Below are 12,300 nucleotides of genomic sequence, written 5' to 3'. Positions count from 1 at the left end.
CCCCTCCCTCACTTGGCTGAGCACAGCACCGATGCCAAAATCAGATGCATCTGACTGCACAAAGAACTTTTTATCATAGCCGGTGCAGCTAAAATAGGGGCACTAGCCAGTGCTGTCTTTAGAGCCTGAAATGTATTTTCACAGGCATGAGACCAGACAACCAGAACTGGGAGTCACTTCTGTGTCAAGTCAGTCAGGGGTTTATCCATGGCGCTGTACTGTGGCACAAACTTCCTATAGTAGCCAGCGGTGCCTAGGAAAGCCATAACCTGCCCTGCTTCTTTGTTTTGGGGCTGGGCCACTTCACTATTGCCTCAACCTTAGCTGGCTCCGGCTTCCGATGCCCTCCCCCCACCCGGTGCCCTAGATACAGCACCTCTGCCATCCCTACTATGCACTTGGTGGGTTTTAATGTAAGCCCTGCTTCCCTGATCCTTGCTAGCACCGCTGCATCATGTACTGTACCAGGGGAGAGTCACAGGATCTACTAAATACCACAATATTGTCTAGGTATGACCTGTCATAACTCTGCATCCCTTCTAACAACCTATTGTCCAGGTGTTGGAAGGTAGCCGGGGCATTCTTCATCCCGAATGGAATCACTAAAAACTCATAGAGGCCACTCGGAGTGATGAATGCTGACTTCTCCCCAGACTCAGGGGTCAGGGGGATTTGTCAATACCATTTGCTCAAATCCATTTTAGCCAGATACCTTGCCCCCGCGAGTTCATCCAGAAGCTCTTCCATGCTGGGCATGGGATAGGCATCTGAGACCATCCCCGCGTTGAGCTGCAGGTAGTCCACACAGAAGCAGGTGGTCCCATCCTTCTTAGGTACGAGGACTATCAGGCAAGACCAAGGGCTCTGAGATGGTTTAATTAACACTAAGGGCAGCATTTCCTCCACTTCCTCTCTATACTGCCTTTCACCTCTGCAGATACTCAGTAGGCATGATTATGCAGTGGACGCAGATAACCTGTGAGCACAGGATGATCTGAGATATGTGTTCTGCCCGGCTTGTCCGAGAACAGAACCCTATACTGCTCTAACACTTTCCTAGCCTCTGCTCTCTGCTGCTCACTTAACTGGGACCCTATCTCTACCTGCTCCACTGTACCCCCTTGCCTAGCTTCCCCTAGTAGGTCAGGCAGAGCATTGCTCGCTGGGTCCCCCATCGGTGGGCTACAGATAGCCACCTATGAAGCCTCACTCGGTGCAAAGTACTCCTTGACCATGTTAACGTGATATGTCCTAGTTCTACCTGTTTCTCCGTCTAGCTGTACAACATAGTTGCACTCATTCATTTTTCTGAGAACGTGTACAGTCCAGACCAGAGAGCCATTCATTTGTTCTCCCTAGTTGGCTTCAGAACAAGCACGTGCTGTCCTGGAATGAATGATCTGCTACGGGCATTCTGATCATACCAAGCTTTCTGCTTGGTCTGAGCATCCCTGAGGTTGTCCTGTGCCAACTCCATGAGTGTCTCTAACCTATCTCTGAGATTTACCACGTACTGAAGCACAAAGGCATCAGTATTGGTAGTCTCCCCTTCCCATCCCTCACGGAATAGGTCAAGAGGTCCCCGTACCCTGCGACCATATAGAACTCAAAGGGTGAAAAGCCTGTAGATTCCTGCGGTACCTCTCGGTATGCAAACTGTGAATCTCCCAGTATTTCCCCTCTGCCTCTATAAAAGCTCGCAGCATCTGCTTCAGGGTATTTTAAACCTTTCACATAATCCGTTGGTTTGGGGATGATAAGGGGCTGTGCGTTGGTGCTTCACTCCACACGCATCCCAGAGACACTGCAGCAATTCACTCATGAATTGCGACACTTGATCGGTTAGGATCTCACTAGGGAACCCTACCCTAGTAAAAATAACTAATAATGCCTTTGCCACTGCCTTTGCATCTATCGTTGCCAGCGCTACAGCCTCAGGGTACCGGGTCGCAAAATCCACCACCGTGAGGATGTAGCGCTTCCCTGACTAGCTGGGACCCACTATGTCCATAGCTACTTGCTGAAAAGGTTCTCCTATTATTGGTAACAGGTTCAGAGGTGCCTTCACACGATCACCCGCCTTACCCACTCACTGGCAGGCATCACAGGAGCGGCGGAATTGCATCGGATCCAGTCTCTGATTGGCTCCCTAGCGCACCACGTGACGGGTCGCCGCACAGGATCACTATCCTGTTGTAGCCCCTGCTGACTGACACGTCACATTGCGCAGTGAACCAGGGAGTGAGGTGGGACTGGGGACAGCTATGGAGGAGGTAAAGGGCTGGTGAGAGGCGTGCGCACAGCCACGCGCTGCCGGCTGCATTTTGGACCTAGCCTTACAAAACAAGATTGCACTTAAACACTGAATCTTACAGGCAGAGTGAGCAGCTAAAAAAACTAAGGCACTTTCATCCTATGTCAATGTATCAAAGCAATTGACTCCTATGTTCCTATCTTGTGCCTCAGGGCACATCAGTAGGAGTAGTTCGGAAGAAGTTACTGTACATGGAGCACATAATATAATGAGATGTATCACAGTCTGCATAATTATTTTTCCCTTGTTATTTACGGCCATGATTCCGAAAAATCTGAAGTCATATAATTCTAACATAATGCTTATCACGTCTGACCCAGTGAGTTCCAACATACTCTTCTCTAGGGTTTAACTGATCAACGCATGTTTTTATTATGTTGTAGGAATGCACCAATCAATGCTGCGATGCTGCAACCTGCAAACTAAAGCCAAACGCTACGTGTGCTGATGGGGAATGTTGTAAAGAATGCCAGGTGAGCAGAATATGACCTAACCCCTTTCCGTAACAAATTACTCTTCATTAGCAAGAGGGGTGCAAAAAGTTTTCCCCCTGCACCCCCGTGCCTGCTCTCCTCCAGAGCTTGCCCCCCCCCCCACCACCCCCCGCATGGCTCCGGCGTCAAATGACACCGCTCGGTAATGTGACATCACATGGCCATGGCAGTACAACGTCCCATGACCCTGCTGCATCATTTTGATGCCGGGTTAACATGGCGACGCATCGCCGATAACACCACCAAGCAGTCCGAAACAATGTAGGAGACATTTAATCACCTGGCATTTAATCACCTGGCATTTAATTTAAATGCCTTGAGGGAGAGCGTGGGGTCTCTGTAACCGCTGCGTCCCCCCTGGAAAATCTCCCCACTTTGTACAGCCCTGATTTACACATATGTGCAGCCATTGCTTGTACAGAGTAATGCTGGGGGAACTTATGGTCTGTCCTCGCCTCTGCATACTCCCACTCCTTGTACAGAGTCATGCAGAGGGGGAGTTGATGGTCTGGTTTCTGCCACCTCCCACTTCCTGGAAAGGGTTTTGTGATTTTATGAGGTTTCCTGGCCGAGTAGTGTGTGGTTCAGAGGTAATTATACCATATAGAAGTGGGAATCAACAAATTTCAAGGCTGCTGGTAGAATGCAGAGCACCCAGAGTCGGATTGTAAAGTGGGATGTGGATTAGCGCATCTCTCTAACGAGTGTTGTCCTTGCACAGATTAGGAAAGCTGGAAGCCTGTGCAGAGCCAGCAAGCATGACTGTGACATGGCAGAGCAGTGTGATGGGCGGTCCCCTGAGTGTCCCTCTGACCACTTCCGAGTCAATGGCTTCCCCTGTAGGGACAACCAGGGGTACTGTTACAACGGAAAGTGTCCAATCATGCAGAACCAGTGTACTGGGGTGTGGGGACCAGGTGAGTGAAACTGCATAACTATAGCACTACTATATCACCCCATAAATCCCAGAGCCAGTGCTTTGTCCTGTGGAAAGGGGTCATAATTATGTTTACTTCCCTTACGTCCATTGCTCATTTAATGCAAGATAAGATCTTGTTTGCTTTTACATATACTGCATGACTTTGGGCACTATTGCTAAGCCTGCTGTCCACAAGCACTCCTAAATATTTATCCATCAAGGATTCTCCTAATTTATCCCCATTTACAGTAATTTGTAAGTTGCCTATTTATTCATGTTTCCAAAATGCATAACTTTACATTTATCTGTATTAAACCTCATCTGCCATTAACCTGTCCAAGTTTTCAGTCTATTCAAGTCCTTCTGGAGAGAAATGTCATCCTGCTCTGATATTACTACCTTACACAATTTAGTATCATCAGCAAAGATGGAGACTTTACTCTCCATTATACAGTGATAAGTGGGCTTTTCTAACAATTCTTTAAATGCTGCCCTTTTATCTTCCACATTTTCCCTGCAAAAAAATCATCCCAATTTATTCATTAAAGATTAGTCCTCAGTTTATTAAAATCTACCTTTCTAAAGTTTAAGGTATTTGTTGAACTCAAGAGTAAGAGATGTGTGCAGAGGTACATTTAATGGAGACCGATTAGGGTGAAATTAAATCCTGGCTTTATTGAGCCTGTTCCTTTAACAAGGCAAAACACACAAAAAGAAACAAAATAAAGGCCTACTCCACTGAATAACTAAAAATGAACTCCAGCCCTTTCTTACAGAGTGAGTAGCTAAGCTGGTTACCACCCCAAACACATATATACATCAAGCTTATGGTTGTTATAATATATGACCTGTGCATAGGGTCTCATTATGTCTACAAGTGCTACTGTTCCCTGCTATATCATCTTGTACATTTGTATATATTTCCCCATCACCTCAATTCACATTATTGGTGTTGTCACCTCTCATGGGGTTTACCCGTTTGCCAACAGATTAGCCTGGCACTTTGTCCAGCATCATAATTGCTTTTATTCCTCCGCTGCAAAGGAGCTGTCACCAAAAGCTTGCGCGTGCGCTATGATTCACTTAATGGCTGTCGCGTCATTTCATCACCATGAAAACCCTACTGCCGGGACTCCTAGCGCAGCTGACTAAGGCTGCGGTCCCACTAACTACTACAGTGCAAGCCTTGGCGTGCGCTGTGCGATCAAGCCCCGCCCCCCCAGTTCCTCCGGTCCCAGTTCCTACCTTGTCGCGCACCTTTCCCCTGCGGTGAGCGAGAGGTTTTCAAGCAGGCAGGGGAAATTGAGATTGGCATTTGCGATGGAGGCTTGGCCACGCCCCCGCCGGCGGTTCAGCCAATGAGGGCGAACCAGCCGTGGGACGTCATGGCCAAGCCCCCTCAAACTTACTGCCATGCCCCCTCCCGTCGCAAACGCTCTCTCTCCACTCAGACCGCAGATCGCGGTGTAGCGCTGTGCCACAGTTCTGACTGACAGTGTGCATTCACCACAGGAGGAAGAACTCCACCACGCATCGCCATGGCAACCAACCCGCGGAGCAGCCTACACAGACACAGGCTTCAGCATAGGATATGGATAGTGCTGAGATAACGCATGCTGCTGTTAATGGATACAAGGTTACTAGAGGTTGCATCTGACTGCGCTTGAGTAGTGGCTCTGAATTCTGTGCAGCACAACATTGATCAAGGCAATTAAGGTTTGGCAGGTGTTTTCCTCAACTAATTGTTGTTGTTAATTAGGTGTTAATTAGGTGTTTATTAGATTATGTGCACCTGGGTATATGAGTATTTATGTTCTGTTTATTCCTTCACTGCACCGCCCTGAGGAAGGTCCACTGTTGGGACCGAAACATTGCAATTTTAATACAATGCTTTGTTTAATACAATTACGGATTTGCTTTTCTTACCTGAGCGCTGTCTGCTGATTTCGTGGAACACGGTATCTTACTATTGTCTTTATTATACAGAACATGCACCAACTATTATTGGATGACTATTGGAGTGCCGGCTGTTGGGTTCTTTTATATATATGTAGCCCTGGTAAGAAATGGGGCTATATGTCGTTCCTCCTCCTGGTGTAAGTCCTGGTAAGGGCAGGCTGCCAGGAGTTATCATGGGTTTCCCCCACCCCAAGCACTGCCCTGAGTGGTGGAGGTAGGTCACCTGACCCTGTGTGGAAGGCAGAGACACGGGTGGTACCTGCTGACGTCATGAAGGGCAGGGCTGTCTCTATTTAGTGTGTCAGTTCCTGTCAGTGACAGGCCAGTTAGTGTTAGAGTGTCAGAGTGAGAAGTGCATGAAGTGCACAGCTGGAGGAGGAGAACTGGCAGGCCCTGATTAGAGCTGCTAGAACTACAGTGAGCTATAGGTGGACCAATTCCTCTCACCCTGCCTAGGGGGTGAGGGAAGAGCTAGCCCCACCCTGGGTGCCCGTGGCCTGGGGTGGAGGCAGGGAGAAGAGACCATCCTGGAGGAGAACAGTTTGTAGGAGAGAGACAAGCTGTATCTGCATATGATCCTGCTGCTATTCTGCTGTGCTGCACTGAATAAAGAGCTGCTGCTACTTTTAAGTAAAGACTGTGTGACACTGGAATCTCTCGTCCCTGAGTGGGGTCTCTCTGGAAGGATTCCACCCTACTTTCCTGGGGCTTACCAGAGATGGAGGCATTGCACCATTAAATGATACGGAGACACTCACCCCAGTAACCTGGTCCTGTCATCCCCCATGCCATCGCGGGAGACTCAGGCCCTCCTGTTACCAACATGTATGCACCACCCACAGAAACGTAGCCAGACGCTAGTACAGCGTAGGGGGCCCGATCTGCGATTGGCCCCGGGAAGAGGGGCTACATTGGACGCACTGCTGAGAGGTATAAACAGGACAGGTTTTCAGTGAAGCAGAGCTGAAGTGTTAAGTACACCTTCCACGCAAGTGCTGCAGAAACTAGGGCGCAATTGCATATCAGGGGTAGTCAGGAGAGCATGGACTCTCGCACAGTACGCCCTGGGTGCCCTAAGAGGGTGTTGTAAATTGGGTGCATGGCTATAGCTGTTCTAGTCCCTTGAGGCAGATAGTGTGAGGCAACTGGGGGGGTTAGCCTGTTAACTAATCCAGGGACCATGGCCCAGGGTCCGCACTATGAGTGGCCAACAGCAGGAGACACCCAGTGCTTAGGAGATGCCTAGTACCCTAGCCAGCACCTAGAAAACACACCACAGAGTACTTGCAAGGAACCGTCAGCGATTGCGGTGTACTAAGGAGGAGTTCTGCCTAGCCTGGTGTATGCCATACGTCATATTTGTGGGTTAAAGCACCAGAGAGCATCAGAGAGAACGGCCAGTGTCTAGGAATGTGTTGCACAGTAGACATTGAGTGTAGCGCTATTGTGGGCTCAGTGGGCTCATTAAATATAGCGGCCGGAGATACATGTGCTCTGCAGGGCATGGAGGAGGTTAAAATGGCGACAGCAGCGTCATTCACTACCACACGAGTTGCAGCCGATCCAAAATGGCGGTTCCCGCCGAGCCTGGATCGCGCACGTGCTGCGTGCAAACAGGCTGTGAGAGAAATGTGGCGAGAGATGTGCAGGGGTTGGCGCCAAACCCAGATCCCAAGCAGACAGAGCGGAGTGGCGCGAAAGCCAAAAGCATGCCCACCTGTGCAGTGACTGGCCAACAGACAAAGCCACGTCACGCAAAGCGAGAAAGTGCCCTCCTCTTTTTTTCATCAGAGGGAGGGGGCACGACAAGAGCCAATCAGAGTTGTCCTCTTCAGAGAAAGGAGGGACAGGAAGTGAGAGCGAGGAACTTCACTTCAGCTTGATTATTGAAGGAGAAGGAGCTAAGAGCGAGCTGAACTACTCAACCCCGCGCAAAAGATGGCTGATCTCAGTGTGACCACGTATCAGTTTCCAGGAGGCTTGCTGGTTGTGGGGGTTGATGGGCAAGAATATCTCCGGTGCCTGTGTGTACACTGCAGGACACCCGGAGCGGCCCCGAGCACGATAGCATGATGCCCCCAATGTGGCACGTTCTATTTGTGGCCTTTCGAGCCATGGCCTATGATCAAGACTTCGCGGGGTGCCTCTCCAGGAACTCTTACGGAGGTGGTGGAGGAGAAGGAGAAGGCTGTCCTGGTTCCCTATGTGGCCCCTGAGGTGGGAACCGAGTCCCAGCCAACAAGAAATGTCCCGGCGGAGAGCGCGACCGCAGTGGAGGTACCGGAGCGGGCCCGTTTTGTACAACTACCCACTGGCGGTGCCGCAAGAGATCCAGGTGACTCCCAAGCGGAGGAACCGTTAAAGTCGTCTTCAGAGGAAGAGATGGCCTATCATTGGGGAACCACCCCAGCTGTAAGACAGATGGATGTCCACTTACCGGTGAGAAGGACAGACGAGTCCGGAGACCCCCGACGGCAAGCGCTGGTGCGGCCTGAGCCGCGTAGAAGACCCCCGGCCGGGTCGACTCCCAGTGCGGCGAAGATGGGATCCGAGACGGCTCCGGAGGAACCAACGATCACCAGCCGGCAGCGGAGTGGTAAGGAGACACCCCCACGCCCCCTTACTCCTGCCAGGCAAAGACGGAACCTGCAGAGAGAGAGAGAGAGAAAGGCTTGCGGCCTACCTTGCGGTCCACCACCGCCCCTTCCGGTCCTCGACGCACTTCCGGTGCGAGACCACGGAGCGGATGGAGATTCCGCGGCCACCAGCGATGACGTCACTTCCGGGTCCCCCTGGCGCAGAGGCTTGGAAGCTTTGTTTTCTTCAAAGAGGAGGGTGGCCATGGAGGCAACGCTCGAGACACTCAAGGCCCAGGATGCCATAAGAGGAGCATGAAGCACAGTGGAAAGGGCAAGTCATAAGATGCCCACCAGTCGTGGCATTGCCCGCCTCAGAGACTCTTGCAGGACATTGCTGATCCCCTGGTCACTGCCCCTAGCACCAATGCCCCGGCCACTGTCCCTGCCCCGTCACGTGTCTTGTCACCGGGTCCAAGTGGGGATAAGCTGAGCAAGACGCCCAAATATTCCAAAGATTGGAGGGATTGGGAACTCAGTGATGTAGGGTCTGATGGGGAGATACCATATTCGAGTGTGATACGTGTGTCTAACCCTGTTGCATTATCTCCTGTACCTAGAGCCAGACAACTGCTCAAGCGGGTCCTGTGAGTCTGGTAGTGCATAAAATGAATCCTACACTCTACACCAATGTGAAACAAGGTGGACACAAAGGGTTACCCTCTACTGAGGCCGTGACGTCAGGTGTGTCCTCACAGACAGAATCTGATACAGATATGTAGGTAGTATCAGGATACGAGCACCAAGATAAGTGGTGGGCACCTCTGTTCACAGGGTACCACAAGGGTATGGACCGTACTCGGTTTCTGCTTATCAAAAACAGTATAGTTGACGATTGGTGGGCTGCATGCACCTTTTCTCCCCAGGAGGTTGCTGACTTGCTAGAAAAAAAGGTTTATGGAAATTGAGCAGAAGATAATAATTCTCAAAGGCCCCGCCGTTTTGTATGATGATGTTGCCCCAGAGGAGCCTCAGTTTTGGGTACTGCCAAGCAGGGCAGGAGACCGAAGGTTGATAAAGCTAAGTAGAGCAGACAGGGCCATAGTGGCCAGGTATAGGCAATCCCATGGCTATGAGTTCCCCTATGTACCTGAGCCGATTATGCAAGAAATAGAGGAGCAGAGAGATACCTGGCTCTGGGAAGCTGTTATGGAGTACCTGCGGACTAAGGGCCTCATGCACAAAGCGCCAAAAAGGCTTTTATCGCCATTTTCCCACCAAAAATGCCTTCCCGATTCAGTAAGCGCCGATAAGTGGCAAAAAACGGCATTTTTTGTTCCCAATAAATAATTATCGGCAGCCGGGTGCCGATAAACCATTTATCTGCACTTTTTTAACTTGGCTGAATTTAGGTAGTCTCGATCAGCTTTTCGCTGCTCATCGGCACTCCCGAATTGAGAATTAACGCCAATCCGTGCCGCCAACTAAAGTTGGCAAGTAGGTGGTGTACAGTATAAGCATAAACAATAACAATACAGACCGGCGCCTTAAAGTCCAAATTGGAACTATTGTGGAGTCCAAGGATAGAGACAATCTCCAATGGAGGAGAGTCCAATCTTTAACTGCAGGCTCCACAGCAGGGATTTACATACGTGATGCAAAAGAGAAAAGAAAGACAATCATAGTGCAACAATGTTATATGCAAACATATAGGACTCACAAGACAAGACAAACACAAAACAATGACAAGTAGGCTGACTAATAATAATTAAAGAGTAATTTAATGAACAACTAAAAAACACCTGGAACAGATATCGTATCCGGTTGGTAAAACCGGAATCCTACTTACAAGATGTCCAATATATACAAGCAGGGATGCACGGTGATGGAACTCCGGCAGCAGCTACTCGTAGACTCGTGGCAATCAGGCAGAAGCTCCGATCACTTCCTGGGTTCTGTGTCCGGATGTACGTCACCATAGGTTGGTCTCCGGTTTCTCCTGGTGCCTGCTGCCACTCTGTTGCCGGAAGTGCGTCACGGGGGGCGGGACAATTGTCCGAAACTCCCTTCTCCTGCTCGAGTGACTGGACAAACTCCTGTAGTGCTCTGCTAACAAGCTGTTACTCTCTCTTCAACTGCCCAACGTGTTTCGTGCGCATGCGCACTTCATCAGGGGTATGATTGGACACAGCATATGTAATCATTATATACTAACAGGGTAAACGCCATTGGATAAAAAATAAAAGACAATCAAATGACGCTGTACCTTTCTTGATTGGTCTAAACCTCTGTCAGTCATGTATTGTGTAAAAACACACAGCCTACCTAACGTACTATACAGACACAATGAAAACAACCATTAAAACATGTAACAAACGGAAATTGCACTTGTTGACTCTTATGGGATCAAACTATGCTCAATGTTAAAACTGATCTTAAAGTATAACAGCAAAACATTCCATATAATATATATAATGTACATAAAAATGTCCTCAAATGGAGGGATAGAAATCCAATGACATACTAGGTGTAAGAACCATTTAAAATACTTATAGTTAGTAATACTTATATATAGTAGTTGATGAATATATATAAAAATAATCTATTAGTTTATTAATTATTTTTTAAAAAGTAGTATTAAAAAGAGATTATTTGTTAAAAAATTATTTTAAAAAAATTATTTAAAAAAAAATTATTTAAAAAAAACACCTAGTTCAAAATCAATATTGAGATCAAAATCTATATTCAACTCATAGATCCAATAGGCTTCACGCCTACTGATCTGATTGAGTTGATTTCCCCCCCTCCAATTAGCTGGTACGGTCTCAATAGCCTGGCACCTGAGTCCAATTGGACTTTTATTATGGTGAATGCTAAAATGATGCGAGACGCTATGTGTCGTTAAACCTCGTTTGATGTTATAAACATGTTCATATACCCTCCTCTGGTAGCACCTACCTGTCCTGCCTACATATTGTAGGCCACAGGGGCACTCTAGTGGGTATATCACAAAGGTGGTACGACAGTTAATAGATGTTTTGATAGTATATATTTTTGAGGTGACATTTGATTTAAAAGTTTTTGTATTGTGGCTGAACGTACACGCTATACATTTAGTGCATTTAAAAAAGCCCTTATTAATATTAGCTACTTTAGATTTAGAATGGTCAAGTGGACAACTCGGTGCCAGTCGAGTTTTGATGTTTGAGGCTTTAGTAAAAATAATATTCGGTCTATCTGGGAGATATTGTGCTAATGTATGGTCACATAGAAGGATTGGCCAATGCTTTTTTAAAATCTGGTGAATCTTTGGTGCCATTTCGTTGTATTGAGTAACAAAGGCCACTCCACTGTTATGTTCTTTTCCATATTGTCTCTACGAATTTTATATACTCGACTGGATTCCTCCAGTTCTCGAGTGACTACTTCAACAAATGTGTTTACCAGATGACCTTGTGAAAATTTGGGATAAAAAGTGGACTTTGGTTTAAAAAATGTATTTGATTGTATGGTATCAGGCTCCATGTCATTGGATTTCTGATCCATCTGGTTGGAAATGGCATCTTTCATAAAATATTTCTTAAGTGCCAATTGGCGCGCAAATTTATGGACATCTATGTGAAGATTAAAACTATTCGGACCACATATTGGTGCAAATGTGAGGCCTTTACCTAATACTTTTTTCTCTACACTGGTGAGTGAATGTTGACTAATGTTAAAAATATTCTGATAAGCTTTCTTATTAATTAGCTTATTTCTATTAGCACCTCCTCTTCTGCCTCTGGTGCGTTTTTTCTTTTTTTGTAATTCATGGGGGGCTGAGGATCTATGTGCGGTTTGATTACTTCTACCTGTGGAAAAATGTGTTCCCGTTCCTTTCTCCATTCTAAAAAAGAAAAACTTGTTTAGCCTCCCTGAGTTGGTAATGGGGTAAATGACACACTGTCAGGTTCGCTCTCAGACTCTATTTCTGAGAGCACATGATATTTGTTATTAGCAAGAATGGCTTCATGTTCAGATGCTATCTGCGCATCATAT

The 12,300-nt window shown here is 47.7% G+C and overlaps 1 protein-coding gene across 1 annotated transcript in view; it reads left to right on the top strand.

The window, feature by feature from the left end:
- The window catches only part of LOC142495721 (zinc metalloproteinase-disintegrin-like cobrin), a 475,628-nt gene that overhangs the window by 317,325 nt on the left and 146,003 nt on the right, over window positions 1-12,300 (top strand). The window contains exons 13-14 of the mRNA XM_075601587.1: window positions 2,698-2,787; window positions 3,530-3,725. Of these exons, the coding sequence (XP_075457702.1) occupies window positions 2,698-2,787; window positions 3,530-3,725 (286 nt within the window). The remainder of the gene's footprint in view (window positions 1-2,697; window positions 2,788-3,529; window positions 3,726-12,300) is intronic.

This window comes from Ascaphus truei, chromosome 5 (assembly GCF_040206685.1).
Source record: "Ascaphus truei isolate aAscTru1 chromosome 5, aAscTru1.hap1, whole genome shotgun sequence".
Taxonomy (NCBI): Eukaryota; Metazoa; Chordata; class Amphibia; order Anura; family Ascaphidae; genus Ascaphus; species Ascaphus truei.
The sequence above is the reverse complement of the archived record's forward strand: the minus strand, read 5'-3'. Positions and strand labels throughout refer to the sequence as shown.